Genomic DNA, 22,211 nt, shown 5'->3' on the forward strand with positions numbered 1-22,211 from the left:
CAGGGTTCAGCCTGGAGACCAGGGTCAGGACTCAGCCTGATGTCCACGGTTGAGGATTAGTACAGGGTCAGGGCTCAGCCTGGGTTGTACCTTCTTTCCCTTGATAAGGAGAAGGAATGAGACAAGGGCACAGTAACTGCTCTGTCCCTCACCATGACCAGTCATCCTACCGGAGCACTGTGGGCTCCTGCTGGGGCCTCATGTGGCCCTTGCTCTTGGAAGAGAGCAAGGTCCTCCATCCACTGGACCAACAACTGCAAACTGCACACAGGTGCAGCCTGGGGCAGGGTTAGGGCTCAGCCTGGGGCAGGCGCAGCTAGTGCCTCTGTACACAGTGCACAAGCCACAGTCCCCTCTTCCCCACATTATGTCAGTGGAAGCCCAGGCAGGAACAGAGTCTGCCATGGTAGGCTACCTCCTCCCTTTGTTGCTTGGGCTCCAGGTTTTCTGGAGACAGGTATCCATAGTTCCAGCTCCTATGATAGTCGAGAAGGCTGGGCCCCAGTTCAGCTGTAGCCTAAGGCTCAGTTTCTCCTCCCCTGGAAACCCCCTCTCATCCACACTTCCACTTGCCTGGACCGGGGCCAGAGGCAAGGACAGTGTGTGAGATGGGGTGAGAGTCAGCTCAGCCAGTCTGGTGAGTGGAGTACTCCCTTCTTTCCTCCCATCCATCTGTCGTTCCAGCATTTCATCCTGCCATTCCCAGAGGGCAGGAGAAAGTACTTGATACCAATTTAACCATATTTAATAAGTATTTAATAAGACCAGATGCCTAGATTTTGAGTATGAAGAGTAGTTTTTTGAGAAATTGTTTGGGGCCACATTGCTAGTGGCAGGTGGGAGCCATTGAAGGTTTTTGAGCAGGAGAGGGGCATGGCCTGATCTCTGTTGTAGAACAGTCACTCTGTTGTGTGGAGAGGAAGGTTAGGGCATGGACCTCTGGCCTCTCAGAGAAAGGATAGTCCTGCTTTAGGTTGGTTTATGTCCTTATAAGGTCTAGCTCCCACCCTGACCCTGCACACTTACCCTTCCTGCCCACCCCCTCCAGCCACACTGGCCTCTCTAATTCCTTGAGTGTGCCAAGCACGTTGGTGCCTCAGTGCTTTTACACACACTCCTTTCTCTGCCTGGACCACCTCCCTGTGCCGTCACAAGGCTGGCTCCTCCTCCTCCTGGTCTGGGCCTCAGAGAAGCTGACCTATCTCAGGGCTCCTCCTTTATTATTCCCTCTGAAAGCACTTTGTCTTCTCTCACTGATCACAACTGGTGATCATTTATTAATTCACTTTTTGAGGACAAAGACTATATCTGCTTTATTCACCGGTGTTTACCCAGTACCTAGCCCCATGCGCGGCATAAAGTAGGCAATCAATAAGTATGTATTGAATGTGTGTATTAATTAGTCAATCAATGGCAGTGTCTTTGTAATAGTCGCAGGTACATAGCTATAAGATGGTTATCACACCTGTGTAAGCTTTCTAACCATTGATCCTCACAGCACCTGCCAAGGTGAGACAGGAATTGTTATCCCCATTTAGTCAAGGTAGAAACTGAGACAGTAAGAGCTTGTCCTTGATCTAACTGATGGCAAGACTGCAGCTAGGGGCTGGATGCTCATCCTGGGCTCTATCACATCATGACATCCCTATTCAGTGCCAGAGACCACAGTCACCTTGAGGATTGACCCTGCTGCCTGACCACACCCATCAAAATGCCTAGGCCAGTCACACAGCAGACAGCTGGCCCCAAGCATCTCTTGCTGTCATAGTGAACTCTTTGAACCTTCTTTCACCATTGCTTTAGGTCCCTGGGTGGCGCAAACAGTTTGTGCTTGACTACTAACCTTTACGTTGGTGGGTCAAACCCACTCAGCAGTGGCACGGAAGAAAGGCCTGGCAGTCTTCTTCCGTAAAGATCACAGCCAAGAAAACCCTATTAAGTAGCACAGTTCTACTCTGTAATACGTGGGGTCTCCATGAGTCAGAATTGGCTCAACGGCTATGGGTTTGGTTTCAGCATCACAACCCGCCTTGGATCTAACAGACAGACAGGTCTGTCTTCCCCCTAGACCAGGGTTTGCACCTGGGTCTTACTAATTTCTGAGTCCCTTTGGAGGGCACAGAGCCTTGCACCCAGAGGCATTTGTTAACAGCTCATGCCGTCACTCCAGAGCTGGCCTGTTGCCTTTGACTTTGCTGGACAGGGAGCTCTAACCGTCTCTCTCCCCTGTCTGACCCCAGCGCCTACACAGAGCCCTACAAGGTCTGTCCCATCTTGGCAATACCTCCCACATCGCTCCTCACATCGGATGAAGAGCAGGGAAGCTCGGAGGAGGAGGAGAGTGCTCCAAGAGACCCCAGCGTCACCCACAAGGTAGGACACCCCTCTGGGGGAGCAGCAGGTGGGATGTGGGGGTCAAAGATGGGAGGCGTGGAGAGAGGGTAGTAGAGGATCACTACACCTCCTCTCGGTGTGGACGGAGCTGTTTGCAAATAGCCAGCCCTGAGCTGGACCCCGAGGCTGAGCCACCTAGCGGCTGGGCTGCAGCTTTTAAAACATAGCAAACACAGAGTCCTGCTCCAGTGACAAGCACTGCTCCTGCTCATATGCTCTTGGGTCTGATGACATTTGGGGCTTCCCAGAGCCCTTGTGCTAAAGTGGAGTAGAGCTGCCTAATTTGAATAGGCAGACCTGGATTCTAACAACTTCGGGCCCCTGGGCCTCAGCTTTCTCATCTGTAAAGTGGGAATCGTAGTGAAGATGAGATGAATTAAGGGACGTAAATGAGTTTCGTTAACTGCAAAGAGATTTAGAATGAAAGCTGGTTTCCCCCTTCTTTACCTTACGGCAATGCTAAGAGAGGATAGGCTGGTGGAAGGGGTGTTATTTGTCCGGGGTTAGATGGTGAGTTGAGGCCCAAACCACAGTGAAGACCCTAACCTTCTTATAGTCAACAGTGCATGCCACCCCTCCTCACCCCTCTGGGGGAAAATCAGAAAGGAAAGAGATTATGTGAATATAAAGAATTAGCCACAGAGTGGCGTCAATGACGATGATACACTCCCTCTATTGGGTGCTCATGATGAGCGTGGGCCTCACCTCCATTACTGACATCATCTCAGTTCATCCCACAGCCCTCTGAGCAGGAATTACTTCCCACATTTGGCCATTTGCAGAAACAGGTCAGAGAAGCAAAGAACCTACCCAGGGTCACACAACTGGCATGTGGTGTTACCCAGGAAATGTCATGGGTTGAGAAGATTGAGACCTCCTCAGACTCACCTATGCCCCCCTCAGACCCCCCCGACCCCGTCTTTGGACGAGTAGCTGGAGAGGCTGGGGCCCACAGCCTCCCAACACAACTGACCTCTCTCCAGGCACCTCTTCCTGACTCTGCCTTCCCACTCTTGATCCCCTTCTGTTTCCATTGATTAGAGTAGATTAATGCATGTCGAAGCACTCAGCAGAAGTGCCTGGCACTCACCAAGCATTTGATAAACAGTGATGCCTTTCATTTTGTTTTCATGTACTTGATTCCTTTTAAAAATTCATTTGTCTAAAGCCCAGTGTCAGTTAATTGGGGAAAAGATAGTCTTTTTAACAAATGGTGCTGGCATAACTGGATATCTATTTGCAAAAAAATGAAACAGGACCCATACCTCACACCATGCACAAAAACTAACTCCAAGTGGATCAAAGACCTAAATGTAAAGACTAAAACGATAAAGATCATGGAAGAAAAAATAGGGACAACATTAAGAGCCCTAATACAAGGCATAAACAGAATACAAAACATTACTAAAAATGACAAAGAGAAACCAGATAACTGGGAGCTCCTAAAAATCAAACACCTATGCTCATCTAAAGACTTCACCAAAAGAGTAAAAAGACCACCTACAGATTGGGAAAAAAAATTCAGCCTTGACATCTCTGACCAGCACCTGATCTCTAAAAGCTATATGATTCTGTTAAAACTCAACCACAGAAAGACAAACAACCCAATCAAAAAGTGGGCAAAGGATATGAGCACGCATTTCACTAAAGAAGATATTCAGGCTGCTAACAGACACATGAGAAAATGCTCTCGGTCATTAGCCATTAGAGAAATGCAAATTAAAACAACGATGAGATTCCATCTCACTCCAACAAGGCTGGCATTAATCCAAAAAACACAAAATAATAAATGTTGGAGGGGCTGCAGAGAGACTGGAACTCTTATACACTGCTGGTGGGAATGTAAAATGGTACAACCACTTTGGAAATCTGTCTGGCATTTTCTTAAAAAGTTAGAAATAGAACTACCATACAACCCAGAAATCCCACTCCTCGGAATATACCCTAGAGAAATAAGAGCCTTTACACGAACAGAAATATGCACACCCATGTTTATTGCAGCACTGTTTACAATAGCAAAAAGCTGGAAGCAACCAAGGTGTCCATCAATAGATGAATGGTTCAATAAATTATGGTACATTCACACAATGAAATGCTACGCATCGATAAAGAACAGTGAGGAATCTGTGAAACATTTCATAACATGGAGGAACCTGGAAGGCATTATGCTGAGTGAAATTAGTCAGATGCAAAAGGACAAATACTGTATAAGACCACTATTATAAGTTCTTGAGAAACAGTATAAACTGAGAAGAACATATTCTTTTGTGGTTATGAGAGGGGGGAAGGAGGGAGGGTGGGAGAGGGTTATTTACTGATTGGTTAGTAGATAAGAACTACTTTAGATGAAGGGAAGGACAATACTTAATACAGGGAAGGTCAGCTCAACTGGACTGGACCAAAAGCAAAGAAGTTTCCGGGATAAACTGAATGCTTCGAAGGTCAGTGGAGCAAGGGCGGGGGTTTGGGGACTATGGCTTAAGGGGACTTCTAAGTCAATTGACATAATAAACTCTATTATGAAAACATTCTGCATCCCACTTTGAAGTGTGGCGTCTGGGGTCTTAAATGCTAACAAGCGGCCATCTAAGATGCATCTGTTGGTGTCAACCCATCTGGATCAAAGGAGAATGAAGAACACCAAGGTCACACGATAACTATGAGCCTGAGACAGAAAGGGCCACATAAACTAGAGACTTACATCATCCTGAGACCAGAAGAACTAGATGGTGCCCGGTCACAGCTGATGACTGCCTTGACAGGGAACACAACAGAGAACTCCTGAGGGAGCAGGAGAACAGTGGGATGCAGACCCCAAATTCTCATAAAAAGACCAGACTTAATGGTCTGACTGAGACTAGAAGAATCCCAGCAGTCATGGTCCCCAAACCTTCTGTTGGCCCAGGACAGGAACCATTCCAGAAGACAACTCATCAGATATGGAAGGGACTGGACAATGGGCTGGAGAGAGATGCTGATGAAGAGTGAGCTACTTGTATCAGGTGGACACTTGAGACTGTGTTGGCATCTCCTGTCTGGAGGGGAGATGGGAGGGTAGAGAGGGTTAGAAACTGGCAAAACGGCCACGAAAGGAGAGACTGGAGGAAGGGAGCGGGCTGACTCATTAGGGGGAGAGTAAATGGGAGTATGTAGTAAGGTGTATGTATATAAGCTTATATGTGAGAGACTGACTTGATTTGTAAACTTTCACTTAAAGCACAATAAAAATTATTTTAAAAAATTCATTTGTCTGCCTGTACAGTGTTTTCATAAAGCAATGTACCAATTGTTAGGGGAACACTTAGGAGAGCTCCTCCCTCTTCTTCTCACACCGACCCCTTCCATTCTCCCCTCTGCTCTAAGTTCCTTCTCTCTGTCTCTCCTTCTTCAGCCCCGTTTGTCCTCTTAACCCATCACTTATGTCCCACTTGTCTTTCCCTAGATATAGTCAGCACCTGCCATCTGCAGGCACCATCCTAAGTGCTTCTACGTCTGTCATTTCTTTTCCTCCTTACAGTGGCTTCCCTGAGGTGACAGTTGAGGACACAGAGCTTCTGAGAGGTTAAGGAACCCATCTAAAGTCACATTGCTAGCTAGAGATTGATGGGGTTGGTATGGCAGCTCCAAGTCCAGGGTTGGTTGTTTGTCTTTTCACTGTAGTTCTCGGGGGGCCTTCTCTTGTATCTCCACTCCTCCCCCTCCTAAGGAATTATGGGTTCCTGGTGGGAGAAAAGGAGGGGAGCCTTGAGTTAGTGGGGCCCAACTAGAGTTGATTTTGTTTTTCCTGGGCATCCCTGGGGGAGTCCCTGGGTTGTGCAAACAGTTAGCTTGGGTACTAACCGAAAGGTTGGAGGTTCAAGTCCACTCAGAGGCAGCTCAGAAGAAAGGCCTGGTAACGTACTTCTGAAAGATCACAGCCACTGAACATCCTGCAGGGTACAGTTCTACTTTCACACACACTGGTCACCGTAAGCTGGGGTCAGCTCGCGGCCAGCCAGTGGTGGTGGTGGGATCCCCAGAGTCATAGAATCTGGGGGCAGAAAGAAATCGTTGTCATCGAGGGTTTGGCCCCTACTCTGAAGCTGGGAATCGGGTTTGGGCACCAGCCCCAGGAGAGCTGAAGGACTCACAGAGCAGCAGTACCCCCCACATGTGACTTTCTACACCTCGGTGAGCCCCACCCTGTACTGGTTGCCCACCACTGTCGCCCAGTTCTTTGCTTGAACCTTCCTCTGGGATCACCTGAGTCTCCTCTTACAGCTGTGTTACCACGGGCAGGCACATCGTGGGGCCTCAATTCTCCCATCTCTAAAATTGGGCATTAGTATTAACTACTGAGATGTGGGAGGGTTGAATGTATAGGGGTTAGGATGCCAACACATATTATATTTTAACACATATTTTGGGAGGATACAATTCAATCCGTAACACACTTCCTCGCCTGAGTCTCATTGCCACCTTTCCCTGCCTGAGCCCGGGCCGAAGCTTGCCTACCTTCTGGAGCAGGCTTTCTAGTCATAGTTCCCTGCCAGCTCCCTGCCCAGGCAGGTCATCGTTTCCACTGCTGAGACCACATGCCTCGCCCTGCACGAGACCTCTGCTCTGCCCGGGCACCAGCTCGCCAGGGCTGTGGCCTCCGTGCTGTCTGCCCTTAGCCAGAGATGGACCCTATGTTGTTCCTTTCACCTGCAGCCCGGCTTTGACAACCTGTCCCGGGTTAAAGGGTCCCCGTGATCCCTGCCGTTCCCCGCAGCCAGACCCTAGCTGGGGTGAAATGCTGCAGACTTCTGGATCAAGTTGTGCAGCCTACATGTGCTCCCTTCTCGGTGATCCCCACCCTGTAGTGGTTTCCCACCACAGTCCCCCAGTCCTCTGCTTAAACTTTCCTCTGGGATCACCTACGTCTCCTCCTCCAGCTGTGTTACTACGGGCACATTGTGGGGCCTCAGTTTTCCGATCTCTAAAATGGAGGCATTAATAGTAACTACCGGGATGTGGGGAGGCTGCCCTAAACCTTTGTCCACTTCAGGCTGTAGCCCTGTTCTCCCCATTCCCGGAAAACAACCTCATCTCCTGTCTGACACTAAATCCCCTCCTCCCCACCCACACCTCGTTTCTCTGTCTTCACTCACTTCCTCCCCACCCCTTCTCATGCTTCAACATGAATTTATTTATTTCACAAGCACTTACTGAGTGCCTGCTGTGTGCCAGGCACGCCTCTGAGGGCTGCAGATATAGATCAGATCAGGTCCCTGCCCTGGCAGAGTTTACATTCTAGAAAACTCATTAGATCAAGTTAGGTCGTGATGTGTGCTATTAAAAGAAAACCAAACAAAAAACACACAGTGATAGGGGACAGAGTGCCTGGGGTGAGGAGGGGCAATCTTAGACAGGAAGCCCAGGGGAAGCCTGTTTGATGAGGAGGGTACATTTGAGCAGGGGGCTGAATAGCGTGAGGGGGCAGGTTGTGGGAAGATCTGAGGATAGAGCATGCCAGGCAGAGAGAACAGCAAGTGCAAAGGCCCTGGGGTGGGCATGACATTGTGAGCTGGAGGAATAAAAGGTCAAGATGCAGGAGCAGAGTGAGAGAGGGAAACATAGAAGGAGATGAGGCTGGAGGGGATCTTCACATCTTCCCTCAACTGACAGGCATATTCAAGTTCTCCCTACTTTTCCCCCCTTCCTGCCTGCTCTTCCTCAGTGCTGTTCTGCACAGTCTTCTTTGACCTCCAGAAGCCAGACTTCCATCCACTGGCCCCAACCCTCTGCACTTCATCCACCCCAGACCCTGTCTCACTGGTTCCTGAGCCTCAGCTCTGTTGCTCATGCCCTCCTTGGGTTAGCCCCTCTGTCCTTGGCTTTGCTGGCACTGCCCTCTCCTGGTCTCATCCGACTTCTCTGACCATCCAGCTCTGCCTACTCCTCCTCCACACTATGCATTCCACAAGGCCTGACCTCTCCCAGCACCTTTTTCTCATTCCGTGACCTCTGCTTGGGCGGCCCCTTCCAGACCAGCTTCCCGGTCTTTGCAGATGACATTCCTGGAGCTAAGCTTTTGGCCTGGCCCCTCTCTGGAGCTTCACACTCAAGCTTTCAGCTGCCCTTTTGGGCCCTTCTCAGAGGCTCCCACAAACACCTCAAACTCAACACATCCAAAACTGAGGTCACCATTTTCCCACCCTGCCAGCCTGCTTCTCCTCTTGTGTTCGTTACCCTCGTTGTGGTCAATAGATTTAGAAGATTTGAATCCCTGACAGCCCATCTTCTATTGCCATGTCTTAATCACAGATCAGCTAAAATTCAGCAAACACCTAGGCCTCTGGCCAGGAGGCATCATCAGGAAGGAGACAAAAACAAATTCTGTGTGTTCTTTAAACCCACCCCAGGGCCTTTGTACTTGCGTTTCCTTCACCTGAAACACTTCCTGCCGTTTGCCCCAGGTCTCAAGTTAAATGTCACTTCCATAGAGAACCCTCCCTATCACCTGCTAGTCTCAGTCTCAGCATTCCTGTTTATTTCCTTCCTTATACTTACCTCAAGCTGTAATGATGCTCTTTACTTTTCTACTTGCGTAGCTCCACGAAGGCAGCAACTACGTTTGCTCTATTCACAGTTGAGTCTTCATTTCCTGGCACGTAAAAAAAAAAAAATACTCAGTACCTATCTTTGAAATAACTAATAAATAAATGAATGCATTAGACTTACTACTTCCTGTTATTTAAGTAAGGAAAACAAGACTTAAACACATGACAGTTTAATAAATAAAAACATTTGTTTGGCCATCGTGATGAAATGAGTTCCTTTATGTGGCCTTTTGCCTTGGTTTTTTGAAAAAACAGCTTGAGAGATTTTTCCCCTAAACCCTGAGGAGTTAATTTTGCCCTGATTTTCTACTCCAGAGGGTTTGTTACTTTTACCCAGGTTGATTGACATTTCCTGGGTAAGCTGTAAACAACTTGGTTTGATATTTTTTGTCTGGTCTTGGGCTACAGCCTGCCCTGTGATTGGTATGCATCTTGCAGGGATTGGTCAACAGACTGCACAAATGAGGTATCGCTAGCCTGCTATGCAAAAGAAGTGTCTGTGGCCTACTGAGAGGGGATTAGTCAGTTCATGGCCCTGGTGGGAGCGCCATTCCTTGAAATTGACTAGGAGTTAGTGTATATATGCAGCGAACACCACAGAGGTTTGTCAGACAGAAAGAAGCAGGAAGAGAAGCAAAAGGAAAAAGCAGAAGGAAGAAAGAAGAAACAGGGAGAAAGAGAAGAAGCAAAGAACCTCCTTAAGAGAGCTGTAACATAGGTCAAGGGCTGTGACACTGAGGACAGCAAGAGGCCCGTAGGGGGCTCAGTGGCAGAGTTGGTTGTGACAGACAGCAGGGCCAAGATGAGCCTGTCCTGAGGGGACTGAGAGGATCCTGTCCTTAGGGACTGAAAGGAGGCTTGCACAGCCAAGAGGAGCTGAGTGAGCTGTCGTGCACTGGAGGAGGGAAACTTTACCTTCATGCTTCCTGATCCCAAGTTGTAGCTTGTTGATTTTGATCCCAGGTTATATCCTGTTACTTCCTTAACAAACCACCTAACTGTAAGTATGATCTGTGAGTTTTGTGTGGCCATTGCAACAGATTCTCGAACCCAGAAGAGAAATAGTACTGTGGGGAGGGATAGCTGGTGTCAGAATTGGTTAGCAGGTTGGGTAATGGAAGCATGTCTGACCTCCAACCCATGGGAATCAGCTTTGGGCTGATCCTGGTCATTATCCCTCTGAAGTTAGACAGTTCTGAGCCTACTACTACCATTTTACAGCCATGTGCTTTGCGGAGTTGTGAGCCACCCCACACATGTTTATCTTTCCTTTGCTTTGCACAGCTCCCAGGAACCATTCAGAGGCTGCAGCAATTCTGTGCAGTAACACAGGACACAATTTAAGGCAGAGTGTAAACAGAGGAAGAGGGATGCAGACCCTCAGAACTCAAAAGGATGCGTGAGAATACGGGCTCAGAGGCTCAGAGGCGTCCTGGGTACCTGTGTGTCTTAAATATCTTGTCTCGAGTCTCGGGTTGGAAACTTCAGGAGCCAAAGCGCTATGCACAGGACAGTTAGGACACCCTGGCCCTGAAAGAGCATATTCGGTGACTGAAACCCCTCTCTGTTAAGTCTCAACTTTGCCCCACTTGTCTAGAATTGGGGTCACAAGGTCATATTCACCCTCGCTTTCTCTTTCCTGACTTGGCAGCATTCACTGTCTATACATAGTCTAGAGCCTTGCTATGCAATGCGCCATCGTGAACCAGCAGCAGCATCACCTGAAAGCTTGTTAGAAATGCAGCAGCACAGATCCCACCCCAGACTTGCTGAACCAGGGTGTGCATGCTAACAAGATCCCAGTGGTTCGTGCATTCACTGAAGTTTGAACCCTGTTCCATATATCAGCAGCCACCCAACCCATACTGAGCACTCACAGTGCCCTCAGCTCTGCAGAATGCCAGAGATGAAGCTAATGGGCTCCTTGCCCGTGGGGAACTCACAGTCACGTTGGAGGATGAAAAAGCTACTCACATCAAAATCTTTGAACATTACATTTACGTTCGGCCTACTTTTTTTGAATATCGTGTCTCACAATTAAAAAAAAAATAAACAAAGTCTGCTCCTGAGATGGAGCAGTTGTGGGGCAGTCCCCAGGTGCTCAGCTGTGTAAGCTAAGCCATGAGTAGTATAAGAGTTCCAAGTCTGCAGAGCCAGGGCAAGCTGGGAGGGTTCCAGGAGGAGATGAGGCTTGAACTGAGCCTTGCAGGAGAGTGGACTTAGTTAAAAGAGAAGGAAGGCTTATAAGAGGGAAGAATAGGTAGCACCAAGGCATGGAATCCAGCCATTGCCTGGTTTTTTGAGGTCATGGCGGGTCCCTTCTTAAACCAGGAGAGCTGGTGAGGACAGGAAGCCTGTATCCTGTGTGTGCCATGTGCTGGCAGCTACACCCTTTCCCGCTGTCCAGTGATGGGAACTGGCCAATTATAATCACAGCTGCTTTCTTCGGATTCTAGAAGGTGAAAGAGCTGAAAAGGGTGCTTTGAGAGGCCCCTTGTTTTATAGGAAGAAGAACTAAAACTCACAGAGAAGCCATCACTTATTCGGGGTATCCAGCAGGTTGGAGGCTGTTAGAGATTGAATTGTGTTCTCCCAAAAATATGTGTGAAAATCCTAACCCCTGTACCTGTAAATGTGACCTTATTTGGAAATAGAGGGTTCCTCTTGTTATGTTGAGTTTCTGAGTGGTGCGGGTGGTTAAGCACTTAGCTACTAACTGAAAAGTTGGCAGTTCAAGTCCACACAAAAGCTCCTTGGAAGAGAGGCTTGGTGATACACTTCCAAAAACACTATGAAGCACAGTTCTACTCTGACACACCAGGGGCTTCCCATGAGTCAAAATCAACTCGACAGCAACTGGTTTGGTTTTGGGTTTTTTTTTGTTGTGTTAATTAGACCAGAGTAGGGTGGGTCCTAAACCTAATCACTTCTGAGTTATAAAAAGAGCAGAATAGACACACAGAAACACACAGCAGGGAGAGGAAGACAGACAACAGAGACAGATGTAGCAACAAGCCCAGGGAACACCAAAGATTGCCAACAGCAACTAGAAGCTGAAATAGGCAAGGAAGAACCTTCTCCTAGAGCTGATGCCCTGAATTCCGACACCTGGCCTCCCGAATTGTAAGAAAGTAAATTTGTGTTCCTTAAAGCCATCCACTTGTGGCATTTCTCTTCCAGCAGCCCTAGGTAACTAAGGCACAGGCAAAGTGAGAAGTAGAAATTGAGTCTCCTGATGTCTCATTTGGAGCTTTCCAAGATAGCATGCTGCTTCTATTAAGTTATTACCTAACTGCAGCCATGGCCAGAGAGTCTTTCCAGAACTAAGTTTTCTCTGTGGCTCTGCCAAACCCAGACTCACCAGCTTGTCTTGAGGCAGTGGACCAAGGCAGGGTGTCAGCATGAGCATGGTCCCCGGACGCTGGCGGGGCCTCTGCTTGGTCCCACCTCCTTCCTCTTTATCCTGGTGAGCACCTATTCTCCATCACCATCCCGATCCCTCCTCTGCTCCTATGAGTACAGGTACAGCTGGGGTGGAAAATGAGCCATCCCCCTGAGTGCCTCTCTGAATTTTTACCCAGCCGTTGAAGGCTGTGCTAGAAGTCCTGATCCAAATTGCAAAAACAAATGCCCATGCTTGTGGCTCTGGTGTCCTGAGGAGCTTCCCAGAGGACAGCATGTTCTCCTGGAGGTGTCACCTGCACGTCTGGCTCCCTGAACAGTCTCCCTTCTCCAGATGTGACAGGAGAGCACAGTCTCAAACAGGTCCCCAAAGTGAGGGTCTCCAATAAGCCACCTCCAGCGACCTGTAAGGTATGATGACTCATAAATACTACCCCAGGGCTTGAAACAGCCATAGAAGGTAACCCCTTCCCACTTTCTAGATGTGAATTTTTGGGAGTTTTCTCAGGTCAACTGTGTGGCTGGGGAGGCTAGCAAATTTGGGGTATTGGAGTTCCTTCCCTGGAGTACTGCCTGCCCCACCTCAAGTTTAGCTTGGGACCTAGAGACACTTACTGAGACTACATGGGAGATGTGGACACAGGGCCATGCATGAGCTCAAAAGACCCAGAAGTAGGGACAGTAAGGTGAATCTAAGGAGTAGAATTTAGTTGCATGTGGCATGGAGGACTGCGGTGGAGGTGCCCAGTAGGGTTTTATGTGCTGGTCACAGAAGGCTCTTTCCGTAAGCATGGGAGTCTGGGAGTGACAGCAGAACATGACGCTGTGGGGTAGGGTGGGGGCCTGGGTGCGAGACTGCAGCTTTCAATGCGTTAACAGACAAGTGTAGTCAAGGCAGGGAGAGCACAGGAGCTTGGTTCCAAGATGGGGAACTTGAAGCCCACGATGTCAGAAGCAGAGCTGAGTGTACCCAAGGCCCAGGGTGGGAGGAGTGGACATAGGTGCAAGTCAGCTGAGGAGGAGGTCTCAAGAGGAGAGAGGCCGGGTGTTAATAGTGTGAAGGTTGAAGCGCCCACATGACCACAGGAAGTAGAGGATAGGTATTATTGTTGATAGCAGCATCAAGTTAGCCCCCAACTCATGGTGACCCCATGCACAACAGAACAAAACAGTGCCTGATCCTGTGCCATCTCCATGATCAGTTGCAGATGAGACTGTTGTGATCCATTGGGCTTTCACTGGCTGGTTTTCAGAAGCAGATCACCAGGCTTGTCTCCCTAGTTTGTTGTAACCTGTTCAGGATCATAGCAACACACAGGCCTCCACTGACAGGCGGTGGCTATACATGAGGTGCACTGGCCAGGAATTGATGGGGGTAAACACTGAGCCAAGTGTGGAGTCCTGGGGAATGTGGGGCTCTGCCTGGAGCTGGCAGAGCAAGGGTGAAGAGAAAGAGGCAATTTTTTTCAAAGACAAAGCTGGCATCAGCTCCAGAGGCCCTCAAAAGGGGAAAGATGGATGGAAAGATGAGCTTTTGGGGGGTTCTTCCTCGTCCGCTACGTAGAACGTTATGGAAAGAGCGGACCATCCTGGGGCACAGGATGCTCCTTAAAGGGCCTGTAAGAGAGGGCTTTTGTGCTGCTGATGCTGTTACTCATGCGCTGACGATAATATCTCACGCCTCTGTAGCTCTCTACCGATGGTGAAGAGACTTTCTATTTGATCCAAGAACAGTGGCTCTCACAACTTCTGGTCTCAGACACGTCCATCCTCTTAAAAATCATTGAGGACCCCAAAAAGAGTTTCTGTTTATATGAATTACATCTGTCAATATTTACCACAGTAGAAAGTAAAAAAGAAAATTTTAAAACATTCATCTTTTAACTTATTTAAAAGCAACAACAGTACAGTCATTACCCATTAACAGAAATGGCATTTTTTATGAAAAATAATTACTTTTTTTTTTTTTTAATTAGTGAGAATGGTGGAATTGGTTTTTGCAATCTTTTTGCAAGTCTCTTTAATGCCTGGCCTAATAGCAGACAGCTGGGTACTCATGTCTGCTTCTGCCTTCCGTCTCTTGGGACTGGTACCTTGGTTGAATTATATGAAGAAAATCTGGCTCACACAGATATGTAAAGGTAAAGGGAGGGCTTTACAGATACCCTGAAAAAACCTCAGTGAACCCCACTTTGAGAGCTATTGCTCTAGAAGGAGGCCAAGTACCCCCATTTTACAGTTGGAAAACCAAGGCAGGAAGGTAGAGGACCAAGCACTCCTGACTCTTTCTGTAGCCCGTTGTTTAACTGTGAGGTTCCCAAAGGAAGGATGGACCTCCCCTCAACCTATCCCTGGTCTCAACATAGCTGAGTGTTGAACCAAGTTTGTCAGGGGCCTGGGAGGGAGGCATGGCCAGGATGGTACTTGGGAATGGAAGCAATAAGCAACCTGGGTCACGGAAGAGGGGCAGCCAGCACCTGGTGTTAACACCCGCTTGGCTTTTAAGAAACACAGTAGCAAAGGCCCTGGTGCCCCCACCCCCACACTTCTGGGAGGAACCCTGTTCCCAGAAGCCTGTCCCTGGACACTGCCGTCAGCCGCTAAAGTTCATTTCCTGGTTAAACAAACATCTATATTAAATGGTCCAGTTGGGCAACGCCCAGAAACGACTTCTGAGGAGTGTCTTGGGCACACAACCTGCCAGGCCCCCTCCTTGACCGTCTGGTGAAGACGCATCCATCATGGGGGAGACACTAAAGCAGGATGGCCCATGTTCCGCCCGGAGTCGGCCTGTCTGCAAGAGGGGCTGGAGACGTGCCGTATGCTGTGTCTGACCCTACCAGACGTCTGTCCCGCCTGCTTAGAGATTGTAACAAGGGTAATGGTGATAACTCTAAAAAGTGCTGGTGGGGTGGGACCACTCCCATCCATCCTCTCCTCCCATCCTTGCAGGGTGAGGGGAAACTGAGGCACTGGGGCATGGTTTCCCCAAGATGTTCTTTTTCCTCTGCACCATTGTGGCCAGTGCTTTGAGGATCAGGAATTAGAAAAAGCAGAGGGCAGGGCAGGCCCCTCCTATATTGCTAGACTCCTACTCCTGGCCTTTACCATGCAGGTAAAGAGTAAGTGTTCCCTATTTAAAAAAAAAAAAAAAAAAAACACCACCGTCTCCAATCAGCATAGGTAACATTTGTCGAGTACTTGCTACATACCAGGCACTCTGCTAAGTATTTGGACTTTGGGACCAGGCTGCCCAGGCTTGAATCTTGCCTTTGCCACTTACTAGAAGTGACCTTGGGCAAAGGGTGGGACTTAATTGCATCTCAGGTTCCTCATTTGTAAAATGGAGATAATAATAGTATCTATACATAAAAAGTACTAATAGCCAGTACTTTGTCTGGCTTACTTGGGACATGTTATCAGCCAATCCCTGGAGAAGGACATCATGCTTTGTAGAGGGTCAGCAAAAAAGAGGAATACCCTCAACAAGATGGATTGACACAGTGGCTGCAACCAGGGGCTCAAACGTAACAACAATTATGAGAATGGCTGAGGACCGGGCAACATTTCGTCCGTTATGCATAGGGTTGCTGGGAGTGTGAGTTGACTGGACAGCGTCTAACAGCAGCAACAACCTCATAGGTTCCTGGGAAGATTCAATAGGTTATACATGTAAAAAGCCTAGAACCATACTTAACAGGTATGTGAAGAACACGAAAATCCATACAACTGGACCAATAAACAGTATCATGAAAAATCAAGAAGAAATGGAAGTTCTCAAGGATTTCATTCTGCTTAGATCAACAAACAACATCCATGGAAGCAGCAGTCAAGAAATCAGACAATATATTGCATTGGGCAAATTGCAAAAAAGGCTTCTTTAAAGTTTTAAAAAGCTTATTTTTGCCTCATATGCATGCAAAAGTTGGATAGTGAAAAAGGAAGACAGAAGAAGAATTGATGTGTTCAGACTGGTGTTGATGAACAAATCAGTCTTGAAAGAAATGCAATCAGAATCGTACTTAAAAACAAGGATGGCAAGACTTTGACTCAGTTACTTAAGACATATCAGCAAAGACCGATCTTTAGAAAAGAACATCATGTTTGGTAAAGTACAGGGTCAAGGAAAATAAGGCAAACTCTTAATGCGGTGGAATGACTCAATAGCCCCAGCAGTGGACTCCAACATACCAGCGATCATGAAGATGGTGCAGGACCACACAGCGTTTCGTTATGCTGTACATAAAGTCACCATGAGCTGGGGCTGACTAAATGGCAGCTAAAAACAAAATGCCCAATAAATGCTAACTTTAATAGTGTTAAGTATTACTACTATTATTTCTCTTTTACAGATGAGGCTCAGAGAAGGGAAGTAACTTGCCCGAGGGCATAAGGATAGGAAGACATAGAGCTGGGAATTTGAACTCAGGTCTTCTGGCTGCAGAGCACAGGCTCTCACCATCATACTGTATGACAAGTGAGAATTGAATCACAAGCCTCTAGAATATTTGAGGTATTGGAGGTCATCTTGTCCTTTGTGTTCATTTTATAGATGACAAAACTGAGCTTCAAATCTCCTGAACTTTCCCTACGGATTAATTTTCTTTATAGAGGTTTTGCCACAGGGTTTCTTAAGCTATTGAGGAGCCGTCCGTGCAGAATAAATTTTGTCTTTGTGAGGATTTTGCTCATGAAAACTTTTCCCTCAAGGGACTCTGCAGGGGCCCCTCCGTTGGGAAGAGTGAGCTCCTCTTGTCCACCCAGCCCCACACTAGCCCTGGAGATGGGTCACCAGGTGGTGAGTCATGATTCAGTGCCAGGGTAGGGCGGGAGGTGGGTGAGCACTCCTCAGACACCCCAGTAGACCGTGTGTCTAACCATGTGCCCAAGCTCAACCCCCACCTATGCCCTAGTTTGATGGATTTGGAGGGAGTGAAAGCTCCCAAAAAACTTTTCTTCTTAGCCAAGAAACCGTTAGGGATGGACCAACTAGAGAGGGGAACTCATTTTTTGAGCACCTACTATGTGCCAGGTACTGTTTGTCATTTTGTTAGTTTATTCAAATATATATTGAACATCTACCGTGTACAAGGATATTGGATAGTATCCCTGACAGAAAGAAAAGTACAACAAGATAAAGCGTTAGAGCAGGGATTCTCAACCAGAGTTAAGATTTTACCACCCCTCTCTCCAATTTCTCCACTCTCCAAAGGACATCTGACAATGTCTGGAGACATTTTTCGTTGTCACAACTGAGAAGGAGCTACTACAGGCATCCAGGGATACTGCTAATATCCCACAGTACACAGGACAGCCCCCACCACAGACAAGTATCTGGTCCAAAATATCAGGAGTGCCCAGGTTGAGAAACCCCAGGGTAGAGAATGACTTCGGTGTTTGACTTAGTTACCTAGTGCTGTTATAACAGAAATACCACAAGTGGATGGCTTTAGCAGAAATTTATTCTCTCAAAGTCTAGGAGGCAAGAAGTCTGAATCTAGGGTGCCAGCTCCCAGGAAAGGCTTTCTCTGTCTCTTGGTTCTGGGGGAAGGTCCTTGTCATCAAGCTTCCCCTGGTCTAGGAGCTTCTCAGTGCAGGGACCCTGGGTCCAAAGGACACGCTCCACTCCCGGTGCTTCTTTCTTGGTGGTTTAAGGCCCGTCTCCTCTCTGCTGGATTCTCTTTTATATCTCAGAAGAGATTGACCCAAGATACATCCTAATCCTATAGATTGTGTCCTCCCTCATTAGCATAACTGCCTGTAATCCTGCCTCATTAATATCATAGATGGTAAGATTTACAACGTGTAGGATAATCACATCAGATCACAAATGGAGAACAACCACACGGTGCTGGGAATCATGGCCTAGCCAACTTGATACACATTTTAGAGGAACACAATTCAATCCATGACAGTGTTTTTTAGGTAGAGTGGTCATGGACGGCCATGCCGAGGGTGTGACTTTTGAGCAGATATCGGAAAAAGTCAGAAAAAAAGAATGAGAAGATCTGGGGAAGAGCATTGCAGGAAGAGGGAACAGCATGTACAGAGGCCCTGAGTCAGGAATGCATTCATCAAGAAGAGCAGTGTGTGTGCAATTGGGTTGATTGTTCTCCACCACGTTTCAGATGAAAAACTGAGATTCAGAGATGGTGGTTTACCGAAGGTGATATAATTAAACAGTGTTGGAGCCAGGATTTGAATTTGGATGTGCCTGATTCCAGAGTCCATCTCCTTTCCGCTGCCTCAGCTTACTCTTCTTTTTACAGTTGAGGATTTTCCCCTACTTGACTCTATAAATGTTTTTTTCTTATTCTTTCCCTGGGTGCTTGGTTCCTACATAGTTCCACCAATAACGATAGTGATAGCCAATACTTTTGTAGTGCTTACCATGTGTCAGGCACTGTTCCAAGTATTTTAAATATATTAACCCATTTAATCCTCAAAAAAAGCATGTGTGATAGAAACCGTTATACTCTTATGCCCATTTTACAGATAGAAAATTGAGGCACAGAGAGGTTAACTGACTTGTTCAACTACCAAGAGGTGGGATTTGAGTCCAAACTGCCTAGTCCCAGAGTCTATGCTCTTAACTGCAACTCTGTCCAACTGCTGCTATCTCAGAAGGTCATGAGTTTCTACCACGAGAGGTGTTTATTCACTTGACCAATGATACGTCAAGTTTAGCAACGCACAGGGTTCAGCACAGAGGGAATTTGCTTTGTCCACACATGGGGAAACTGAGGCCCCACCTCTGGAAGTGACTTGTGCAGGGTAACACTGTGGGTGGTGGTAGAGCTGGAACCAGAACCCAAGTGTCCCAGCCAAGTGCCCTGTGCTCCACCATGGGCCCCCGCCCCACCACGCCTGCACATTCTCAGTGCCCACCGTCTGCTTTGTCTGGCTGCCCTATCATGTCTTTGCGCTTCTGGATCCCAGACACCAGCCATATCTGGTTTGGGGCCATAGAAGGGGCCTGTTTGCAGCAAAACCCAAACATCTGTCTCAGCTCCTGCCCGCCCTTCCTGTTTACGGACATAATCTCAGTTTATCCTCAGATTTTACGAGCATGGAAACTGAGGCTCAGATGGGTGAAATGGCTTACCTTCTGAGGTCAGCCAGCAGAGTTAGTGCTTCCCAAGTGGAATGAGTGTATATTCATTCATTCACTTATTCTTTCGCTTACCCTTCCTTCCTTCTTCCTGTCCTTCCTATCAGCAAAGGAGAACCCACTGTATGGCAGGCACTGGTCCCTTCCCTTCCAGGGAGACATAATTGATAGGCGTCATGAGAGAGGAATGCTCAGAGAGAATACCCAACCCAGCTGGGTGATGGGGTTAGCCAGGTAGAGAAGGGGAAAAGGACACAGGAAGAGAATGCGCAAAAGCAGGAAGGTAAGAGAGTTTACGGTGCACAGAGAACCATAGGTTGTTCAAGGTTGCTCGGTGTGGGTGGGGAGGAAGCAGAGGCCATGCGATCACAATAATGGCCCTTTATCAAGCATTTACTGTGTGCCAGGCATCGGACTGGGCATTATCCCAGCAGCTTTCTGAGTTGGACGCTTAACATCCCTGTTTGCAGATGAGGAAAATGAGGTGCAGAAAGGCTAAGTAACTTGTTGAAAATTGCACAGGTAATGAGTCCCAGGGAAGGAAGGTGCTGAGAAGCACTTAGGATTTGCCTCAGGCAGCATAGTTGCCTGGTGGAGCAGGCTCTCCTGTCTGCTTCTCCCACTGATTCCCACCACAGCTGATGGCCCTGTTTCTTCCCCCAGGTGGAAGGACAGTCCAGAGCCCATGTCATCGCCCAGGAATTGCTCTCTTCGGAGAAAGCGTGAGTCCCCAAGCAGCTGCCTGTGGCCTTGAGCTTGTAACCATCACCCCTCCCGGGCTTATGCAGGATGGGAATTAATGCCGACTCAACCCTCTTTCCCTCTGCAGATACGTGGAAATGCTCCAGCACTTACATTTGGTGAGTTAATCATTTTAATTGTCTAAACTAATTGCCCTTTTATAAGGCTGTGATCTAAGAGGCAGAAAAGCAATGAGGAGACAGAGGTGAACCCATTGGCAGCAGGCAAGTGTTCACCGAGGCTTTTCAGGGAAGTCTATTCCTGATTAATGTGCTTTGATGGGAGGAGGCGGATGGCGCTGTACTTTCTGCGGGTTTGTCTCCCTGCTTTGGGTGAGGTGTGCTGAGGTTTCTGGAAGGATGTTTGAGGTCTCCTCATCCCTGTTGTTGAGGAAGGTGGAAGGAGGAAGATGCATGGGTGGCTCCAGGCCATTGCTGGGTATGCAGGTTAAGGTTATAGGTGAATGTGTGTGTGTGTGTGTGTGTGTGTGCACGTGTGTTAATTGTAAGTTTGGGTCCATGGAGAAGATGATGTGTTCACACTGAGAGAGCAGCTGTGGGTAAGCAAGAGGCGTTACCAGTCACCCCAGAACTGAGGTAAAGCCTAAGCCTCTGGAGTTTTCAGAGAATAAAAGGCCAGACTTGGGGATGGGCTGGATAGATGGACTGACTGACCCCACTGGGCACTGCTGACCTTCACAGCTCCAGAGACTGCCTGGAATGTCTCTGTTATAGTCAGTGCAATTCGGTTCAACAAACAGGAGCTGGGGCATGGAAAACAGAGCAGACACGTTCTCCTCCCAGGAGCCCTCTGGCCAGGGAACGAAACAGATTAGCAGATGAGCCATTTTTGGGAACTTGGTTGTGGTCAGTAGTGGAATGCTTGCCATCCATGCAGGAGATCTAGATTGGATTCCCAACCAAGTGTACTTCTTGTGCAGCTACCAACCGTCTGTGAGTGGAGGCTTGTGCATTGCTGCGACTGAGGGAGCGACTGGCCACATCAAGAAATTGGGCAGGCTTCCCTGAGCAAGTGATGTTTGGGCTCGAGAGTAGGCAATGGTTGAGGGAAGAGGGCTTTTAGGCAGAGGACAAGATAAAGATGTGGGGATGTGAGGCGCATGATGGGCTCTGGACCCGTGAGTATGCTAAGCTATTTGCAGTCTAGTCATACAGTTCAGCATTTGATCCTATGCTGCTTTGTATTTTGCTCCCCATGGATCTCATAGAATGCCACAGCTGGGAATGTCCACCCTGGACATTTTATAGGTGGTAATTTTTAGTGTATAGACCCAATGAGGGCAGCAGTGGTTCAGTGGTAGAATTCTTGCCGTCCATGCAGGAGATCTGGATTCCATTTGTGACCAATGCAGCCGCCAACCATCTGTCAGTGGAGGCTGGCATGTTGCTATGATGCTGAACAGGTTTCAGTGGAGCTTCCAGACTCAGAAAGACTAGGGAGAAAGGTGACCTACTTCAGAAAATCAGCCAGTGAAAACCCTATGGATCACAATGGTCAGATCTGCAACTGATCACAGGGATGGTGTGGGACCAGGCAGTGTTTTATTCTCTTGTGTGTGGAGTCGATACGAGTTGAGGGCCAACTGGACGGCAGCTAACAACATCAGTATGGAAGCCCAGTGTCACACGGTGACTGAATCAGGATGACCCCCCCCCCCGGGTCTGGAGCTCCTCGGGGCAAGTCATCTCTGGGTGCACCAGAGTGCCCAGCACTGCCCCAGGCCTCTTGCTGAATCCGGCCAAGGCCCGGGTCAGGACCTCTATGCTGGTGCCACTTTCCAAAGTGAGTAGAGAGCATCAGGCCCTAAGGGGAGGGCAGAGCACAACTGTGGCTTGGCCTCCCAGTCCTTGTTTTCCCTTTACCACATGTGGATTATTAAACTCAAAAGCCCTCAGGTATGCAGTGTATGAGCCACCCCCCACTTGGTGCCCAACAGACCCTTCTAGCGAGGGCAGGAA

General features: G+C 48.1%; 1 protein-coding gene across 1 annotated transcript in view; it reads left to right on the forward strand.

Moving 5' to 3' along the window:
• The first annotated feature begins 2,244 nt into the window (after positions 1-2,244).
• Positions 2,245-22,211, forward strand: part of FGD5 (FYVE, RhoGEF and PH domain containing 5) — a 78,396-nt gene continuing 58,429 nt past the window's right edge. Inside the window, exons 1-3 of the mRNA XM_023547872.2 lie at positions 2,245-2,373; positions 20,155-20,213; positions 20,321-20,351. Coding sequence (XP_023403640.2) covers positions 20,331-20,351 — 21 coding nt within the window. The 5' untranslated portion in view covers positions 2,245-2,373; positions 20,155-20,213; positions 20,321-20,330. The remainder of the gene's footprint in view (positions 2,374-20,154; positions 20,214-20,320; positions 20,352-22,211) is intronic.

This window comes from Loxodonta africana, chromosome 22 (genome assembly GCF_030014295.1).
Source record: "Loxodonta africana isolate mLoxAfr1 chromosome 22, mLoxAfr1.hap2, whole genome shotgun sequence".
Taxonomy (NCBI): Eukaryota; Metazoa; Chordata; class Mammalia; order Proboscidea; family Elephantidae; genus Loxodonta; species Loxodonta africana.